Genomic DNA, 20551 nt, shown 5'->3' on the forward strand with positions numbered 1-20551 from the left:
TGCTTGGGTGCGTTGTGTTTTCAGCAGCGTAACTGTTTTCAGCATCACCACTGTGGTGGTGCTGTAATGCATAGCCTGACAATATCACTTCTTTTTAACTCATCCGCCCTCTGCTCTTCTTACAGAAATGTAAAAAACTGAAAGCAAAAGCAGATACCTTCATATAACACTTTTATACTAACATCTTTTTTCTAGTAAATTGTACTTGTATAATAAGCAAACTGATTGAAACTAAGCAGTTTTCATTATATGGCTATAGAGCTAAGACGTTTTGAGGCTTTTTTTTGGAACTAGAAACATGAGTGGCAAATTGCAAGACCTTTTTCCAGCAATGTTAAATACTGTTGCATTAAGCATGGAGAAGTGAATATGGAAGTGGAGGGTGTTACCAAAGTAGGCTGCTTGGTCTGGATGCTAAAACTTGATGTCATCTTCAAACTGTCCCGGGATAGTTGTGACCAGTTGCTGTTGTCATATGATGACTCCCAAGTCTCCATTCCCATTTTTGTCAAAAATTGTGAACTTAGGAACTGGTCTGCGTCAGATTCACTGAGCAGTCCATCAGCAATCAAAGTGAAAAGCACCTGGATTGAACTTGCCTTACAAGTAATGCAGACAGATGTGACAGGAGACTTTGAAAAGCATTTCTTTATGTACCCCTTCTGATAAAAGAAATTAATTTTTCAGATCTTCATCCAAAACCTTCTAGTACCAAAGTGGAAAACCAGTCTCCTAGTGGGTATACCATACTGCAGTGCTACTATAACTTATCACTGTATTTTTTTCCCACAGTAATTTTTTTGCATACCCCCTCAGTAGCTAGATCTGTTATCATATTTATCTGCAAACCTGTTCCTGTTATTTTATATCTTTGGGATCAACTCTGATGCTGTTATGACCAACTGACTTAGAGTTGATCTACTCTATGGGATCTGCTGCTGTGACCTCCTTAAAGGATTCTGCACACAGGTGTGGGATACCATCCTAGAGAAGCTAAGTGTAAGACGGCAGCCATGGGCTCCATCAGTCTTGCTCTGCAGAGGAGGAAGAAATCTTAACACATCTTAATCACAGGTACAGTTTCTCTGAAAATCATTCCCTGAGGATCTGAAGAGGGTTTTTGTATTTTAGAAAGAACAGGTAGATTCTGAAGGACTTTTGACCCTGACAGCATAAAGCATTATGTTAGGTGGTAAGAAATCTTTAAAAACTCAAAATATGAAAAATAGTCATTAGCTTTTTTTAATTGCACTAGCTACTCTTCATATTCATTGCTCTCTTTAGTGTTAGAAGCTGATAATACTTTACTGGCTTATGTTGTTGGTATGGAGTCTGTGATTGTGAAATAAAGCTGTGCATTCTTGTATAATGATTTTTTTTAATTTCTATTTTTAGATGAAGTTACAGTTCTCATACTCCTAGACAGCATGCCAATTTTTTTTAATTACCAGTGCTATAAATTTTCTGCATTACTCCTTTAATTCTGATAAAATGGTTGATAGTTGGCAAGAACAGTAGATGATAAAATTTACCATGAAGTAAACAGGTTTTGTTTTTAAAACAAGAATTTTCCAAGCCTTCTCCATTATACAACAAATTGCTCTTTTTTTTCTACTTAACTAATTTATTTTTTCTTCTTGAAATGTATTTGAACAAGTGAGAGAGTGCAGCTGTCAGAAGATTAACCAGCTGAAAACTATTGTCAGCATTAATTTTGCTCTAATAAATGAATCTCTGAAGCTATTTAGCAGTCTGTAATCTAGATACAAGGCTATTGACCTATGATGGATAGTACTGGATTTTGTTTGTAAGCTTTGACTTAAATTGTCTACTTAATTTGCTGCAGGTCAGATCACAGGATTAGTGGTAAAGGCCATTATGTGGTTTGAATAAAAATAGCTAGAGGAATGGAATGAAAATCATTGTGTTTATTAATGTAGCAATCTTTGCGGTCATGTACATACCAGTGAACTGGTAGCCAAGAAGACAACAATGACCTGTTTGTGCCAGCTCTAAATCTGCTCTTTGCTCTCGGCCCAGTTCCTGTGAGTTGCCTGGAAAGGAGTTGTTCAAGTGAGATTATGGATGGACTGCAAATAGGGTGTCTTTCAACCTGGGCAGGAAGATCTTCACCACTGTAAATATTTCAGTACCTCAACAGTGTTCCATATATAGACTGATTGTTTTTTTAAAGCCATGGGTCTTACTGAGTTCTTCGAATGGTCCAGTTCTGGACTTTACAACAGAAAGACACAGATTTATTGGAGTGAGTCCAGCTATGGCCCATGAAGATGACAAGGAGTCTGGAATATCTTTCATATGAGGAGAAACTGAGAGAGCTGAGACTGTTCAGCATGAAGGGAAGGCTGGGTGGGGGGAGGATATTATCAATGTGTATAAAAAGCTGATGGGAGAGACTGTAGAAGAGGGAGCTACACTCTTCTCAGTAGTGCCCACTGATAGGACAGGAGGCAATGGGGATTAATTAAAACACAGACATTCTGTCTGAAACACACAAAAACACCTTTTTGCTGAGAGGGTAGTCAGGAAGAGGTTGCCTAGAGAAGCTGTGTAGTGTCCATTGTTGGAGACACTCAAAAGCAGACTGGACGTGGTCCTGGGCAGTGCGCTTCAGCTGGCTCTCCTTGAGCAGCGGGGTGGAGCTACGTGATCATGAGAGGTACCTTCCAACGCCAAAAGTCCTGTGATTCTAACTTCTAATATAGGTTGAACAAGTACTTCATAAGTAGAAGCATTTTTACTGTTGCCTGTTTTTGCGTAACTGGTAGGTATTTACTCTTTTTGAGACCTTAGTCTGTCAAATTTGTTTGAAATTCCTCAGTGATTTCAAAAGACGATGCGTGCTGAAAGGCGGGATGGGGAAAATAAACAGTTGGCAGATAATGAAAGGGGCACTTTTAGACATAGTCACAGAGAGAAGTTGTACAGAGACAGTGCATCAATTGAAATTTTTATTGAAAAGCAAATAAAAATTTATCATATTATTCAGTGTGAGGAGCTGCAGTGTAACTGTCTTTGATGTTGTAAACAAAGTCCAAAACTGACCACTTCTTTAGCTGTGTTACAGCACTTTAGAGCACTGTACCTAATTGAGCATGTTTAATTCGAAGGTTGGTTGCTATCTGCAGCTGTACATCCTAACAGGTTCACGTTTGATGCATAGCACAGAAAATTTATAGTGGGTATGCTTCTTGCCAGAGTGAAAATTAGGAAGCTGATTTGTTCATCAGTTTAGGCCGAATTTTTCTAGCTGTTATACTCATTAAGTACTGGGAATGAGGAGGTTAAGGATATATGAGTAGTTCATATTAGAATTAGGCTTCTTTTAAGGAACAGAATATTTCATGGAGGTTTCCTTTTCACATGAAAAATTTGCTGGTGTGCTTATTGGAACTGTATAATCAAAGAACTGTGGTACGTGCTTACTGAACTGTGGTAAAGACAGGACAGACTAGAGGAATAAAACTGAGAACAGTGCATTTGTGTGCATATCTGTATGTGTATGAATAATTTTTACATTGTCTTTGAATACTTCTTTACGTCATTGTATGTGCATTAAGTTTACAGGAAACTAACTTGAAGTTTCTCAAGAATTTTGCTTCAGACTAGAAACATAATAAACTGCAAAGATTCAGAATACTTGGTTTTATATGTCTGTGTCTTTTAGCTGTTCAATTATGTGAAAATCGGGAAGCATTGATAAAAAATAACATAGGCTTAGAAAGGGTGATAAAAGCAGAGTTAACTTTGAGCAGTAGTTTGTCAATGGACATATATGAAGAATAGTTTGACAAAAAAGAAATTTTATTTAGTAATTCAGATACAATTAATTTTGTGGAGTGCAAAGTTGCAGAAAGAGTTGATTGTTTCTTTGTATGAACTACAAAAATGGCATTGCCAGTTATGTGTAAGTCTTGTGACTTTTTTATCAGCTAGTGAGCCTGGAAGATAATGTGGCTTTATCTCCATCAGATGTTTGAGAATTAAGATCACTGATCATCTGAGTACTGAGAGTATAGGCTTACTTTTACACAGAATTTGAGATGTTCATCATAAGTGTAGTATTAGTTTTGCATCACCAGACACTTACTGGTAAGATAAACTACTTAAGTTTTTGGGTTTTGTAATAATGGTATTAAATCCAATGTTGTCTTGATTCAGGTGTTGGAGCTGCTCGAGCTGGAAACCTTACTTTCATGGTTGGTGGAGTGGAACAAGAATTTAATGCTGCCAAAGAGTTGTTGACATGCATGGGTTCTAATGTGGTTTACTGTGGAGGGGTTGGAACCGGACAGGTAATGCTTTCCAAAGGGTTAATTTTTATCTCAGTCTTACCTTTTTCTGGCTTTTTCTCTGTTGATGCCCACTCTTTTATTTCAGAACTAAAGGCATTATAATATCTCCTCATACTTCATACTTGTTTGCTTGTTTACTTGTCTCTAACCATGTGTTTATAAAATAACCTTATGACCCTTTTGTCCAGTAGGTTGTATAGCTTAATACCAAAGTCTGACTGGTGTTTATCCACATTGGCTTGTTGAGATTATATTACTTAGAGGATGGATATTTTAATTTTGTTTATTCTAAATTTACTGGATGCTCTGAAGGACAAAGAGCCCCTACATTCTATGTATACTAACTGAGCTTCTGTACTAAGAAAAAAGTACTTCTTAATCTCTGAAGGAGCCATAGAGCAGCTTTCATTAATGTACTATCATAGATCTGTGCTTACTGGTGCTACCTCTAGAAGAGAGCTGTAAATATATTTGATCGTACTGTCCTGGGCCTAGTTAAAGATGATTCCTCTGTGTTAGGTCTGTGAAAATACATAAACTAATTGATAATTTCACATATTTTCAGGCTGCAAAGATCTGCAACAATATGCTCTTGGCCATCAGTATGATTGGAACTGCTGAGGCTATGAATCTTGGAATCAGGTTTGTTTGATTTTTGTACTGGATTGAAGCATTTTTTCTGTGTTTACAGTTCTTGTGGATTATGGTTGATTTTACTGAGACAATGATGACTAAATGGCACAGATAAACTTTTGCCAGAAGCTGTCTTACCAAGTTAATAACAGGCTAAAATGATTATTTAATAAAGTAGAGGTTTTCCGAATGGGAATATTTTCTTGTATTCTGTTACATTTCTGCATCTGAAGTTAAGAATTTATTTGTTCTGCTGTAGTGTGGTATACAGTAATGTTTGTCTTGCATTATAAACATGCAGAGATAATACAGAGGTAAGTTTTTGTTTGTATTCTAAGCTAATGTACAGTTTATTCAGAGTATTACACTCCGATATGGCTCTCACTGGCTTTGTTTACTTTGTTAAATTGTTCCAAAATGTATTGTAAAACAAAACTTGTACTACAATGTGTATATCAAATTGAGATCAAAGCATAAAATAGAACATCTACCTTTCTTCGACTTTTTGAGTGCAGTTTGTCCTAATTGCCAAAACTCCTAGCTTGTCAAAGAGCTGCAGTATGCTCCTCTCCATTCTTGTCAATGCTAAGATTACCATTTCTTTTCTAGCATGTGATACATCTAACTTGTGACAGCGTATTCAAGCAAAATTATTTTTACTTTCGAATTGTGACCTGTTTTATTTTGCTGTTGTCTTTTTGATTTTGTTTTATTTTCCAATAGAGTTGATGCAAGTACCAGTTCAGTATCAAAGTATTTGAAGCTTTCATAAATTCTTTTAGCCTGATCTGAATCATTTGCAAATTTATAGACAAAGAAGTCCTGTGTTTGAAAATATTATCTTGCAATTGTGTATCTTTAAAGGGTTTTCTGTGAATTATTTTTCTGCCCAGTTGCATCCTTAAAATTTACCTTTTAAAACTGCAGATATTGTAGATACTTATCAACTGGACTCAACTGACTTCTTGTGGATTTGATACACTATAAAAACAGTAACAGGGTATCAAATGCTTAAAAAAATAAAAAAGAACACCTACATATGCACACATACACGAGACAATGTAATGGATTCACATTTCCTCTTAATTACCATATCAAGATGCAGTTGTTTTATTGAATTGCCCTTGTCTCAGATGTTAGACTATCTTGACCTATTAAGTTGTCATGTTGTAATTGAGATAAAAGAGGAATTTGCTTTGCATCAGTGCTAATTGGTTTATCAATATCCAGTACCATTTACATTTTAAAATTGAGAGTCTGTAAAATACTGAAGCATGTCTGCATCAAGCCATAATAAAACCAGTAGCATTGTTTACAACTATTGTAATCCAGTGTAATCCAGAAAGCTTTCATCAAGTTCTGCTTTAGGTCATGATTCACTTAATAAAGCATATGCAACTGATTTTTTGTTATAGTTTTATCTACATTTGTAGCAATGATTAGAGTTAAAATTGGAGGTAAAATAAAATCAAAAGGTTTGGAAGACAGATATTCAGGGCATGTAAGCCCTGTGCAGAGCAAGTTGATATCTGCAGTCACTGTAGCTTGAAGGTGGTTAGAATTTTCTTTTTTCATTTTTTCCTTTTCCAGTTTAAATTTTGGCTGAATTTGTATTCAGCATTTGTAAGGGAAAGTCCAGTGTTAAGGTGACAATATATAAACCTTTGGACCCCTACAATCAAGGTTATCAAGAAGGAACTGTATTTATTGTAGCAGAAACCTGAAGATTGTAATCAAAATTATACAAAGAACAGAATCTCATTTAGTCCGAAACTGCATGAAGCTTAAGACAGAGGCAGTAATTTAAAGCCTTATGAAGTAATTTAGAACCCTTGCATTGATTTTTAATTTGCTGTGATTTAAATCCTGGAGAAGATGACTTCTGCTTATATCTGAAATAAGAGCTTTCCACTTTGAGTGTGTAAAAATTTCTAATGTACAAGTTAACACTTGTCATTCTAATTATTAGAAGTTTTGCTATAGTAGTAAATTTGTGTGGGGTTTTTTTTCAAGTCTAAAGCTCAAAGGATAGTGTGGCTGCCTAGTCTGAAGAGAGTGGGAAGCTGAGCTTGATTTATTGGATTGATGCATATCTAGTGAAGAAAGTCTGACTCTGACATAATAATGATAAAGAGTACTGAATATCTAAAAATTCAGAGTAGGAATTGTGGAACTTAGATGTGTTCTTAACTTTTAGATAGAGAAGAAAATGTCTTTATATCATGCATTGTTTATATCTGCTACAACTATTAAATTGAGTTTTAGGGACTTTGCATAATTACTCAAAATATTGTTCTCTGAATTAGATGTAACTACAAAGTCATATTACAACACATTCATCAACCAATCTATACTCTGAGCTTAAATCTTCAAAACAATGTGATGTTAATTCTATTAATAAACCACTTCTTCTGTAATGTTTTCATAAACCATGCAGTCTAAATTTTCATTTTCTGAAGCAGTGACTGGTTTATTCATTTCAGATTTTTAAATTACATCTACTATTGGATTATTTATTTAATATTTGAAATTACAGAATTTTTCCAAACTTCAACAAAAGTAACAAATAGAATGTGGTAAGGAGGAAAAAACCCTGACATTAGAAAGTCCCACAATAAACTCCCACAAATAGGCAATATTGCTGTGGAATTTTTGTGTTTATATTCCACTTGCTTTTCTACTTTAACATCATCTTTATTTACTCATCATCTTCATTTACTAATGAAGATGTCCATGTTCACTGGAAGCTATGTGGATTAGATTGCACAAATTTTTTAAAAATTCTCATCCTTAGTTCTGACCAATAATATGCTTGTTTTGTTATGTTTAGTTTTTTCCTTTACTTTCCTGATGCTTTATAAATGTTACTAGTAAAAGTTGAAAGGCGTGGCAGACGTTCTGGAAATGAATTTGCATTGACATTTGTATTTTCTTTTCTAGCATATTGGTGCAACTTTTCAGTGGAAAAATCTTGAGTAGATTTTGCTATACAGTTTTATGGATAATGTGCATATTGCAAAATACTCACTGACTTTTACTTTGTCAAACCAACACACAAAGTACATGTAAGCTTCAATAATGAGAAATAAAACATTAAGTGGTACCATCCACAGTTAGAAAGTATTTTTCTTTTTCATTTTGCTGATCATCTCAGTGTCAGTAGCTTTATTTTACTGAGCCCTGGGTTCCACTGAAATAATTTCTCGTACCAGCAAAATAAAGCTCAGAAATTATATATTGCTGATACCTGGTTTGTGTTTAGGTCACTTAGAAGTTGCTGCCTGACAGGCAGTTTGCGGTTCCTTCAGCAACTGGTTGCAAAGACTCCAAAAAGGGCTTATGTAGTGACACAAGACAGGACAAAATTGCTTAATGTAATTGGGATATAAGGGACCAGGAGAGCAGTAAGGGCTCTATGGCAATAACCTCACTGCAAAATCACTTTTGTACTTCCAACAGCAGAGAAAATCATCTCACTGAGGAGGGACTGCAGTGGCACCCAGATTTATGCCAAAAGCTGCAAATACTGCTTCTTCCTACACAATTTTTACTATATATGGATTTGTACCCACTTGCTTTTTTAGATACATAAAGTGAAAAGATGATAAAAGAACTTTTTCTTCTCATGCCGAGTTTAAACATAGTCTCAGTCTCTAAGTCTGGTTTCTGTGAGCACCCTGAGCTGTGGATGCAAGACAGGAGCAGAAATGAGAGCTGACACTGTAGAGAGGAGCATGTGCTACAGGACACACCCTCACTGCAAATTTTAGAAAGAGTACCTGGAAAAATAATTCCTCCAAGGAACTGTGGCTCTACTGTCTTTGGCGTGCAGCTACAGCTAAGTCCTGTGAGGATGTAGTAATGACACTGGAAAGCACTTACCTTCTTTAAAAAGCCAGTGACAAAGTAATTTTTAACTGTGGCAGAAGGGTCCTAAGGTTCTGCTTGATTGTTTACACCTTCGTGTAATATTTATCAAAAGCACTCTGAAATTGGAAACTCTCAACAGCTTGACTTCTTCAGTTGCTACACCTTAAAATGAGACCAGGATGTGTCTTTCTTGTGAGACACACTTTCAGTTTTTCTATCTGTTCCAGCCTGAACTTTTGGAGGAGCGTATTCAGTATTTGGTTTTGTCAAAGCTCAGCAAAACTTGAGTTTTGAGCAGTGGCCTGAGGGGATCCTATTTTAACCTTTGTTTTGTTTTGTTTTTGGTATGTGTACCCGTTGCTGAGTTTCTACTGTTCACTTCATTAGGAATGTTATTGAAGAAGCATTGATTTGTTTTTGCTTTATTATAAGTACAGTTAATACATGGGCTTCTTTTCTGCTTATAAGGGAGAAGAACATTTTGGTAATTGTAAATTCACACACACATGCACAAGCTCTTCCCATGTCCAATGGCAAGTTGTTATGGGGACTGGCAGACTGTCATCATTTTGATAGCTTGAGCAGTATATCTCTTGAACAGCAATGGAGCTCTTATGCAGAGAATATCGTATGTTCCCAGCCAATTTACAGGGAAACAGCAATAACATTTTATCATGGTTGAGAGCCCAGTAGCTGCTTCCTATTAAACTTGCCCTTTCAGATACCTGTCTTGGATTAATTTGTTGATTTCAAATGGAAACTCAGTCTTCTCCACTGAAGCATGACTTTCTAGGATAGACTCTCGCTGAATGACAATTACTGTATATTCTAGCTGGTTTCAGACCATTACAGGCTCTGGGCACAGTGGAAGACAGAGGACTTCTTCAGTAACTGATTTTAATATATGTCTAATTTTAACTGTCAGTTATATATGCACCAGTGGATGAATCTTCAGAAAGATGAAATGCAAAGCACTTCTAACTTGCTCTTATTAATGGTACACTTGCTGAAAAGGAGAAAAAAAAATAGGTTCAGGTCTCCTGAAGAGAAGCTGCATGGTGTTTAAGAGCAATGAATTTTGAAGAAGCAGGGATACAAACTATCTTTCTTTTTCTTTTCAGAGAGCAAAAACATGCCAGATCTAGTCCAAGACAGTATTTTACATATCTGTATAGTACACGCATGTTTTTTAAAGTATGCTTTCACAGAGAGGTAGTTGGAACACTGTAAGAAGAATATTGTTTGGGAGGGTTATATGTGTTTTGAAATAATAAACTCTCTGTCTTGCAGTATACTCACAGCTGTAATTATGGGCCTCTGCATGCAGGTAGATATGGCACAAACAGGCGCTATGTTGTTAAAAATACTGATCTGGATGTAACAATGATAAGGAAACAAACAAACCAAGAGATTTGTTTTGGGGAAAAAAACCCAACCTTTGTATATTTGAAAGCTTAGGCTTTGAATGCTCCCAATGCAGGGATTTTTTTATTACAACAATTTAAACTCTTATTCAGAGTAGCTTTTGATTAAGATTTTGATGAGGAAGACTTGGATGCATTATGCAAGATAAAAGTACAATTTAAATACTATGAAAACATACTGGCACTGAAAAATACCTTCTTTTTTTTTTTTTTTTTTTTTAATAAATGACAACTGAAAGCATTCAGTTGAGTCAGAGGGTTGAAAAAACAGGAGGAAAATAAAGCTTGATCCCATCCAGGCCAGCAGGAGACTTTCCATTGAATTCCAAGGGTTGCTGCAGCAAATCATAAATAAAAGTGCAGAGCAGTAATGCTAAAAAGCTATCTGAGGTACAGAAAATGATCTTGCTTTGCATTAGGATGGCAGAATTGCAGGAGGCACATGCCCTTATAGGAATAGTAGCCATCCTGTATAGCCTACTGTCTTAAACATAGTTTTTCAAATCCAAAATGCCTACTGAAATAAATAGACACGCATTTTAGCAACTGTTCCTTTGGTAATGAGCTTTTTTCATCTATAAATTAGAACCTAGAGTGATACAGTGCCTGTGAGAAGTGTTAGGCTATGGAGATCTGCAAAGTCTGTGGTGTAAGAGCTAATGTAAAGAGCATTGAATTCTACAAAAAACCCTTTGTAGAAGGTTGTGATATATGCCTTTTAAAATGTCCTTTTCTCATCTCGGATTGTTACTGGAGATAATGCCCTTGCTCCCTTTTTTGTTCTGAGCATAGCTGAACATTTGTACAGGGCCAGATAAACTGCTGCTGCTCGTCCTTGGTATAAATGCAATTGATGTAAAATTACTCTTGCTGTTTATTGTCAGCATAAATGTGAATTCATAAGAGAATTAATTTCCTATAATATTGAAGAATTCTCAGAGTCTACACTGAGCAGCAGTTTATGCCATCATCTCTGTGGTAGAACAAATGACATTTCTACTTGGACAAGCTTTGTTTTATCAGGATCAGTAACCTTATCAGCGGTTGACCCAGAACTATAATATATGTTTGCAAATAGATAACATATGTCACAGTGAGATGCGGACTTGCCTCATAAGCAAGAGTATATAATGAAGATTTAATAATAGCAAACCCACAAATGTACAGATGTATACAATAGTAATATTTTTTGCAAAGTGTAGCATTTTTATTCACATTATTAGAGTAGAATCATCTGCCTTACCTTGTTTAGTTCAGAAATGCACTAGCATTCACATATAAACGTATCACATGAGTACTTTCACGTTACCACACTTCCTTGTAAATTTTGTTTTTATTTAGAGAGTATAATTTTGATATGAAGAACAAATATACGACCTAGTAGGAAGCAGAATGGAGAATGCCTTTTAGTAATTGAAATACCAGGGAACTACTGTTCTCAGTGGACCTTTATTTTGCCTGCACTTTCCAAATTGCTAGGTGAAGAGGATTTACTTAGTGCAAAAGGAAAAAAGCTCTGAAAACCTACTGCTTAAATGGTGGATTGATGCTCTTTAATTTAAGATACAACATCCCTGCCCCCAATATCAATACTCTGTCATTTTTCATGACTTATAATAAAGGGAGAGGAATGACGGTAGGGTTCTAAGATATAAAACAAGTCACCCATGTCTTGTGCATTTTGACATTAACACTTCTCTTCCTTGACCTTTGACAGATTAGGCCTTGACCCAAAGCTGCTGGCCAAAATCCTAAATATGAGCTCAGGTCGCTGTTGGTCAAGCGATACGTACAACCCTGTTCCTGGAGTGATGGAAGGAGTACCGTCTGCTAATAATTACCAAGGTGGCTTTGGAACAACACTCATGGCCAAGGTACATAACACTTGCACGTAAAGTATGTGCAGTTACTTCTCTCTGGGCTTCTTGCAAACGTTCTTCTCAGCGAAAATTTATGATTTCAGGATAATATGTAAGGGAACCCAGCCTCTTCCTGTAGCTCTGAATTAATGAGTTATTCAGGGAACTTTTCCTTAGCCTCTAGCTTCTTTCAAGCCACTGTTACTGCTGAGCAATTCATTGAGATTATATGCACTGTCTTTTTGAATTCTGACTTAATAAAGGAGTCCCAATGGACTTGTGTGTCAGGTGAGCATTCAGCAAGCCATTTAGGTACCTCTTGCATGACTGCTCTAGAATTTAGGAGCCTAAGTTCAAGAGAGAATTTGGGGAATCCAGGTGACTTAATTAGGTGCTAATAATGGCATAGCATCTCAGATTTTGGACCCACTTTCTTACACATATCTAAACTGTGCTTTTGGGCAAGCTCTCTAGCATCTCTGTCCTTGCTAAGCCCATTACTTATGTGCTTGATCTTCTGCCTAAGGCCAATTTGAATGCAAAAAGTAAACAGATTTCAGCCCACATCCCCACAGGCTGATCTTCTGCAGATACCTACATCATGAGCCCTCCTGAATTGTCCTGGTGGCAGAAATAGTACTTCTCATGAATAACAACCTAGTAATCTAAATTAGTAGAAGTAATTCTTCTCCATGAAGGGGGAATTCCAGGAGTTATGTTCTTCTCAGCATGAACAAGTGGAAAACCTGCTGTTACCCATCCCACTTACTGCCACGCTCTTGGCTGTTCAGGAAAAGCACTGTCCTGAGTCACTCTGTGGTCAGGAAAGCAAAGCTCTTAGAGGCCAGAGGAAAGTAGGCAAGGAAGTCAGGGCTCTGCACCCCACTGATGAGGACACACAACTGAAGTAAGGAGCTGTAGAACTGACTCTTTAACTACTTCTGCACTGAGCACAATGTTTGCCTGAGGTAAATTATAAAACCAGCCCTGCAAGAAATCTCTCATCTAAGAATTGTGAATGCAGGAAATAATTTCACACTGAATATCAGTTTCGTGGAGATACTGTTCTGAGGGAGGCATTTTAGTTCATACAGGCTACGTTTTAGGCATACCAGTTTATGAGTGCTCCCGACTGGTTAGGCATCCTGTCCATTTTCAGCTCTTCCACAAAGAGTGGACATTTAGCACTTAAAACTAAAACAACTTTCTGAAAGGCGATGAACAAACTCAGATATTGACATGCAAATCTCTGAAGTGCTAGAGCTCCTGTATATAATACCTGCTTACCGATATTGTTCCTGTTGCTTCGGAGTTGATTTAGGACAATTGGTGCATTTGCACATTCAATGAAATTAGACAGATTCTGTCCAAAGTGAGTCCAGAGTGTTTTGCATGTGGTAGCACCAAAAAACTTTGCTAATGCTGCATGGCTCAAAACCCCTCAATGACTGACCCCACTACGTTTTATATTTATGGACCAATGATCAGGTACTTTCATTTCTTGGAGGGATATGTTTAAATATTGGAAAACAGCAGTTTTTGCATCATGTTCGTGTCATTGAACATAGGGGACAATAAAGTGTTGTTTAAATTACTTATTTATAAAAGTGTTAAGTTATTGTTTGGAGTTTGCCAGAGCTATTGATTAGAGATAAGCAACCTAATCGTGGTCCTGCCTCAAAGCTCATTTCCATCTTGTGTGTTGGTTCCAGAATCTCTTCTGCCTGTTGTGCCCTGTTTCACACTGCAGTCTCTTGTCTCATGATTCATACCTCTTAATCTTGTTCAGAATAACCTCACAGTATAAATGTGTTAGAGGCATGTATTTCTTTCCCTCCCTTTTAAGTTCTTTATGAAGGGTTTATTTTTCCTTTGGTCTGCTTCTAAAGGGGACCTGCATCTCTCCTGAAAGCTCCCTGAAAGATCTTACTTTCACTGGAGGAATAGCAGCCTGACTTGTGCCTGTTTAAACTTCCAGCTTTTGGTTGTAAAGTATCTGTGATAACCAAGAGGGGAGTTCCTTAGAGAGGTCTGTAATTGCTGTTCACCTCTTCTGACTACCTGTCCTGACAGTCCTGAAGAGTGAGTGCGTTTTTTAGGCAGTGCGTTTTTCCTTCAGTAAGAAGGAAAGACATTAAATTCCTTTCATGCCTCTTGAACAATTCTATGTTATTCTATATAGATGGAAGATTTCTTGAATGAGTAAGGAGCCAAGACATCTGATCATGTTCAGGATATTATTTGGTGCAGTGGTAACCTCTTTTATGACACTGCTCCTTAGTTTTGTGGAAAGACTTTTGCTACTGTTCATTTCATCCTGGTATGTGACATACCATGTAGTTTGTGAATTGTTTGAGATGGGGATTTTTTAATGGGAAATTCAGAACATATTCAAAGGAAAAAGAGGTAGGTAAAACCCTGAAAATGTCTCAGAGTGCCTCACTAACAGTCACTAAACACAATTACTAAACCTCAAACCTTACTGCTCACATATCAGATACGGTAAAAGTCAAAGGCTTTCTTAAAATATTTTGCCAGCAATGGATCTCTCAAACAAAGCTAGAGGATCTTTATTTTAAGTATTTGGATCAGAAAAGCTTTCCAGACACCTCTGAAAAGCTGTTTGATCTTAAAATTTGATACTGAAACATAGAATTTAGTCAACTTGATGTGAAACATGATCTAAAGATTTTGCATTTAAAAGGCCTAGTTTATTTCCCCACACCACCTTTGTGTCCAAGGTATTGCAGGCCAGAAGTTCCATCTTTCATTGACAGTACAGTTGCTAATTAAATGTCAACTTTGAAGAGCTAAATATGTATCATATTCTTCTTGAGTCATGTCAAGACAGCCTTTGAGCTTTATTCCAAATGGCAGTTTCATTTACATCAGCTGCAAAATAAATGTAAGGAACCAGGTAATTCCAAAGTGAGCATTGGAAGCAGATTGTGAAAGGGAATCTGTTTCCCTATTCCAAGCTGAGAAAAAGTGGTTAGAAATATTCAGTGCATCTGGAAGACGTTGTCAGTTCCAAAGAGTATGAGAGGAGCCATAAACTGTGCTCTCATTTTTAGTTTTCCAAATAGGGAATGGAGTTTAAAAAAGCAAAACAACTTTCCAGCACTTCAGAGTCAGGAGTCCTTGTCCATTTAACTCTTGAAATGTTGTTAAATGTTTGAGCCATTTTGGAACCAGAGTTTCATTACTAAAGTGAACAGACCTACTTTATTGGTTTAGGAATAGTATTCCCCAACTGAGTACTCACTCTAAAAAGAAAATCACGAGCCACTACCCTTCTCCTCTGGTGAGAGATGCAAAAGGCAGAGATCAAAAAGTTGAGATAAGAACAATTTACTGGAAACAGCAATGAGATAAGAAACTAATAACAAAAATGTACACAGAGAGGGTGATTTACATGCAAAACACTCACCAAGTCTGGGACTGTGAAAAGCAATGGCGAACAGACCCTCCATCCACCAGCTTCTCCTTGTCCGGAAAGGAACATCCTTTCTTCCTGGAAGTAAGAGAAAGTGCCTTCCCCTGCCCCTGACAATGATGTAAGATGGTATTGAATAACACTAGAGTCTTGACCATGGCCACAGAGCTTCAGGCTCTGCCCCCTCCTGGCTTCTGTGAAAAATTAACCCTCCTCCTTGGCCAAAACCAAGACGTTTATGAAACTGTATTTATGCTAGCAGTCTATTCATAATTTTCAGGGATTGTTTCTGTGAATGTCCCTTCACTACTTTGGAGTTAGATGATTTTTGCCATTCTAATATTCCATTATGTGATTTAAGCTTTCTTGAATAAAAGGAATAATATGGGACAGGTTTCACAAAGAGCATTTATAAGAAGCTAGGAATATGTCACGGAATATCTTATTTTAAGTGAGGTTAAAGTAACTGTTCCTAGATTTGTCAGGTCATCAGTCTTTCAACAGAGTTGCTAGACAAGAAGAAATGATCTGCCGTGACGCAGATGAAAACTGTTTTGGATCTTGTGTCATCTGATATATATGTTTTTCCATTTTCCTAGATCTTGAAGTCATTCAAGGGTAATAGGAAAAGTAACTATAATTCTGATTTGTATCAGAATGACCTTTATAGAGCCGATTTACAGATCGAAGTGACATTTAGAGAGTAGAGTAAGATCTTGAATTTCCTTGTGCTAATTCAAATCCAGACACACAGAAAGTAAAGACCTGTCTTGTAAGTCATCCCTGAGAAGTCAAAGGTGCTCTCAGCAGTATTACAGTCTCTCAGTTCTTCTGTATCAACGATGGGGTCCATCTGTCAGAGAAGGGGAAGAGCATCTTCAGTTGCAGACTTGTGCAGCTGGTAAAGAGGGCTTTGAACTAAACTTGCTGGAGGAGGGAACCTCCAGCCATCCCTCTCCTACCAGTTTGATGCCAGTGACAGCAACAGCTGCCCAGAGCCTGGAGATGGAATGCAGGTCAGCAGGAGAGCACCTGAAGAGCAACACAAAGGAATTGCAGCCACTCCACTCAGTAAGTTGGTTTCATCAAGGCCCAACTTAATTAACTCTGTGCCCATGGTGTTTGCATGCCTGCAGGGCTGTGATCTTGTTAGCATCAGGGAGACATGGTGAGATGGCTCCTGTGACTGGGGTGCTGGAGTGGAAGGATATGGACTCTTTAGGAAGGGCAAGCAGGTAGATGAGGAGGGGATGTTGCCCTCTATGTCAGTGACCAGCAACAAGAAAAGCTTCTGTGGGTACGTTGATGATAAAAAGAAGACCAGGGAAAATGGAAGTGCTCTCCAGAAGGAAATAGGAGACCTGGTTTCCCAGGATTTGGAGAAGGCTGAGGTACTCAAAGACATAGACAAGTCTGAGAAAACCTTGTGAAATTTATCAAGGCCAAGTGCAAGGTGCTACACGTGGGTCAGGGAAATCCCAAAGCCACAAATACAGGCTGGGCAGAGAATGGATTGAGAGCAGCCCTGGGGAGAAGGACTTGGACATTTTGGTTGACAGGAAGCTCAGTGTGACCTGGAAATGCGCACTTGCAGCCCATAAATCCATCTGCATCCTGAGATACATCAAAAGCAGCATGGCCAGCAGGGCAAGGAAGGTGATTCTCCTTCTCTGTCTGCTCTTGTGATACCCCACCTGGAGTGCTGCATCCAGCTCTGGGGCCCCCAGCATAAAAGGAAAAGGGACCTACTGGAGTGAGCGCAGAGGAGAGCGATGAAGATCATCAGAGGACTGGATCATCTCTCCTATGAAGACAGGCTGAGAGAGTTGGGGTTGTTCAACCTAAAGAAGAGAAGGCTCCAGCGAGACCTTTCAGGACCTATAGGAGGCCTACAAGAGACATGGAGAGAGACTTGACAAGGGTGTATAGTGACAGGACAAGGGGTAATGGCTTCAAACTGAAAGAGGGTAGATTTAGGTTAGATATTAGGAAGAAGTTCTTTGCTATGAGCGTGGTGAGGCACTGGAACAAGTTGCCCATAGAAATTGTGGATGCCCTATCCTTGGAAGTGTTCAAGGCCAGGTTGGATGGGGCAACCTGGTCTAGTGGAAAGTGTCCCTGCCCATGACTGGGTGGTTGAAACTAAATGATTTTTAAGGTCCCTTCCAACCCAAACCATTTAAGAAGAAGGAAAAATAATCAATCACACAAGAGATTCTATAAACCACCATAGTTCTTTATGGACAGGAAATCTAGGCATTTCTTAGTATCACTTGAGGGGTTCTTTTGCAACTTTCTTGGAATATGGAAGACAAAATTGATTTCAATAACAAGACCTTATAAAGACAACCTTGAGTGCAGGCAATACTTTCCTACTTAGACAAGAGATCTGTTTTTATATACAGGCCCTTTGTAGCGGTTCCTGCTTTGATTGGTTTCACGTGTTATTCAACCTAGAGTTCAAGGCATCCTCCAGCCTAGCTTGTCATTTCTGTCCAGGATACATGCAGCTGACTATTTCTGGCTAACCATGGTTAGTCATAGTACGTGGTACTGTCCTTTGGCATCTCTCCTATTTATTTCAGATTATGACTGTAGTTGACCAAGGACTCTTGGAGGACAGGTTTCAAATTCATCCTCTTTGAACCTTCCCTTCCTTTTTTGCCCCAAATTTAGGGTTTAAAAATGTTGTGGCATTATTCTCTGTATCCCTTTATTAAAGAAAGTCACTAAAGAAAACTTTGAATTGCAGCAGACCCTGAACAGTCCCCTGAGGAACTCTCTAATACACTCTACCATTTAGGCTCCAAACCATTTATATTCACAAAGTGGCCTGTTCCTCTCATTTTGTCATTAACTGGTTACATTACAATAAATGTATGTATGCTAAGTGGCTTCAATTTTTTGTTTTTTAAATCCCTTCTGCTTGATTCGTAACCAGTTTCTAGAAATAAAGAAGTCCTCTTGCCCAGACAAGAAAACGATGCTATTAGAACCTATGTTCTGAAAGTTTCAGTGAATAGCCAGGGAGATTTTCTTTTTTGGAGATGACATGACACAGTGGGGAAGAGTCTGAGTCTTGCTACCACATTAGGTAGTGATCTAGAATCTTAAAATTCCTTCTCTTCTTAAGGTGGTTGTCTGCCTGTCAAAGTTTGAGGTTTTTCTGTTGAATAACACTGAATTACTGTTTTAAAGAATAAAAACTAAACAAGACTCACTTCCTCCAGGACTGAAATTTTAAGGCTGTAGTATTGTATTTGTTGGCAGTAGAGTTCTTGTCACACTGGAAGCCAAATAACCTATAATACGTATATGGCTATTTATATCCTGGTTGTTTCTCCTGTGACTTTTTCTCTTTTTCTTTCCTTCCATTCTTCCTCTCTGCCCTCTTCCTCCCTCTTCTTGCTCCCCACAGGATCTTGGCTTGGCCCAGATTTCTGCCACTAACACGAAGACACCAGTTCCTTTGGGATCCCAGGCACATCAGATCTACAGGATGATGTGTGCCAAAGGCTATGCCCTGAAAGACTTCTCAGCTGTGTTCCAGTTTTTACGTGAGGAAGAAGCCTTGTGAGCTGTCCTTTGGAAATGGACACAATAACAAAACACATTCTTTTATCCTTATAGCTCGTTTGAGAAGTTTTTGGGTTTAATCAAGTACTGTGCATCCTGCTCCCATACAGACTAATCATCTTTGGTTGTCTAGATCGCAACAAACTCCAGAGTTTCTTCATAATTCTTGAAAAAGCAAGAAACAGGAAGGAGTTGTTTGGCAATAGCCAACAGCGAGTCCTTTTTTTTTTTTAAGAACTGTCAATTTTTTTTTTTTCGCTAGACACAGTAAATAAATATTTTTTTTATTAAACACTTAACTGTTTGCATATAAAATAACTTACATTATGGCTACAAAGGTAGTTGAATCATGAATAATAAGAGAATGTTTTATTGTGATTTTATCATATATAGTGATCTATTAAAATTTTAAATTAATACTTTATGGAAAAAGGGAATATTTGTTCAATGAAGAAACACAGCTTGGTATGGATTTTTTTTTCCTTGGACCTACTAGTCTTGGGTTGATCAGAAGTGAATTTGTCCTGGGATTCAGGTTGCAGATTAAGTTTATAGGCACTTGTTCTAAGTGGAAAGCTGTTACAGCATGTTTACCTGATAGACTTAGTTAAAATAATATAGAATGTGTGTCCCTCTTGTAAAGCTCCGTTATTGTATTTTGCTAACCCAATTTTATATTTTCTTGTATTCTGTCACACATTTTCAGAACTCAAGATGGGCACTTAACAGAAGTTCTAACAAAGTGTACATTTGTTTTAGTTAATTACTGAAGTATTTTAAATCTAAACAAACCCCATTATTTTGAAAAGAAATAAAATCTATGCTGGTAAATACTTGCTGTATGATTATTTGCATTTTGTTTTGATGCAGTCTTGTACACACAGTATTAACCAAAACTTGTACTAAGTGGTCTTAGTTTTTAATTTGCTTGGTTTTCTACAGATTACCAGCTTATCTTGCATAACCAAGCTTTTCAGAAACTCTTGCTGAGAAATGCAGATGGTAATATATTTGCGTATCATTTACCACCTCCTTTGTCTTGCTAGAGTACAAGTACACATTTGGCTTTATAAGTACTCGTTTTGCTTTTCCTAGAACTACGCACATTTAGGCTCTAACCTGAACGATCAGTTATGCATTTACAGTCCTGTTTTGATTGTATGATGTATCCTTTTATATGTGCACATTAGATTATCAAAATTGGGGACATGAATTAGCTCAATTCTATGAATGGTCAGAGAACTTGGATACTGTATTTTAACAAACTGGTTACATCATATCCACTCTGATGCTGGAAAACACAGAGACATGGAACCATAGTTGCAGATGTGTGGTTTTACCTTTGGTAACAAGATCACATTACAACATTTTTTTTCCTATGGGACTCCTTCCTCATATAATACAAAGGGTGGATCTAGTCTTGTTAAGAATTTGGGG

The 20551-nt window shown here is 37.5% G+C and overlaps 1 protein-coding gene across 1 annotated transcript in view; it reads left to right on the plus strand.

Annotated features, from left to right (window-relative positions):
* HIBADH (3-hydroxyisobutyrate dehydrogenase) overlaps positions 1-19947 on the plus strand; it is an 85835-nt gene extending 65888 nt beyond the window's left edge. The window contains exons 5-8 of the mRNA XM_050322433.1: positions 4183-4316; positions 4882-4958; positions 11961-12117; positions 18957-19947. Of these exons, the coding sequence (XP_050178390.1) occupies positions 4183-4316; positions 4882-4958; positions 11961-12117; positions 18957-19115 (527 nt within the window). The 3' untranslated portion in view covers positions 19116-19947. The remainder of the gene's footprint in view (positions 1-4182; positions 4317-4881; positions 4959-11960; positions 12118-18956) is intronic.
* The last annotated feature ends 604 nt before the right edge of the window (positions 19948-20551 follow it).

The sequence above is a fragment of the Myiozetetes cayanensis genome, unplaced genomic scaffold (assembly GCF_022539395.1).
Source record: "Myiozetetes cayanensis isolate MyiCay16 unplaced genomic scaffold, myiCay2020 scf1, whole genome shotgun sequence".
NCBI lineage: Eukaryota > Metazoa > Chordata > Aves > Passeriformes > Tyrannidae > Myiozetetes > Myiozetetes cayanensis.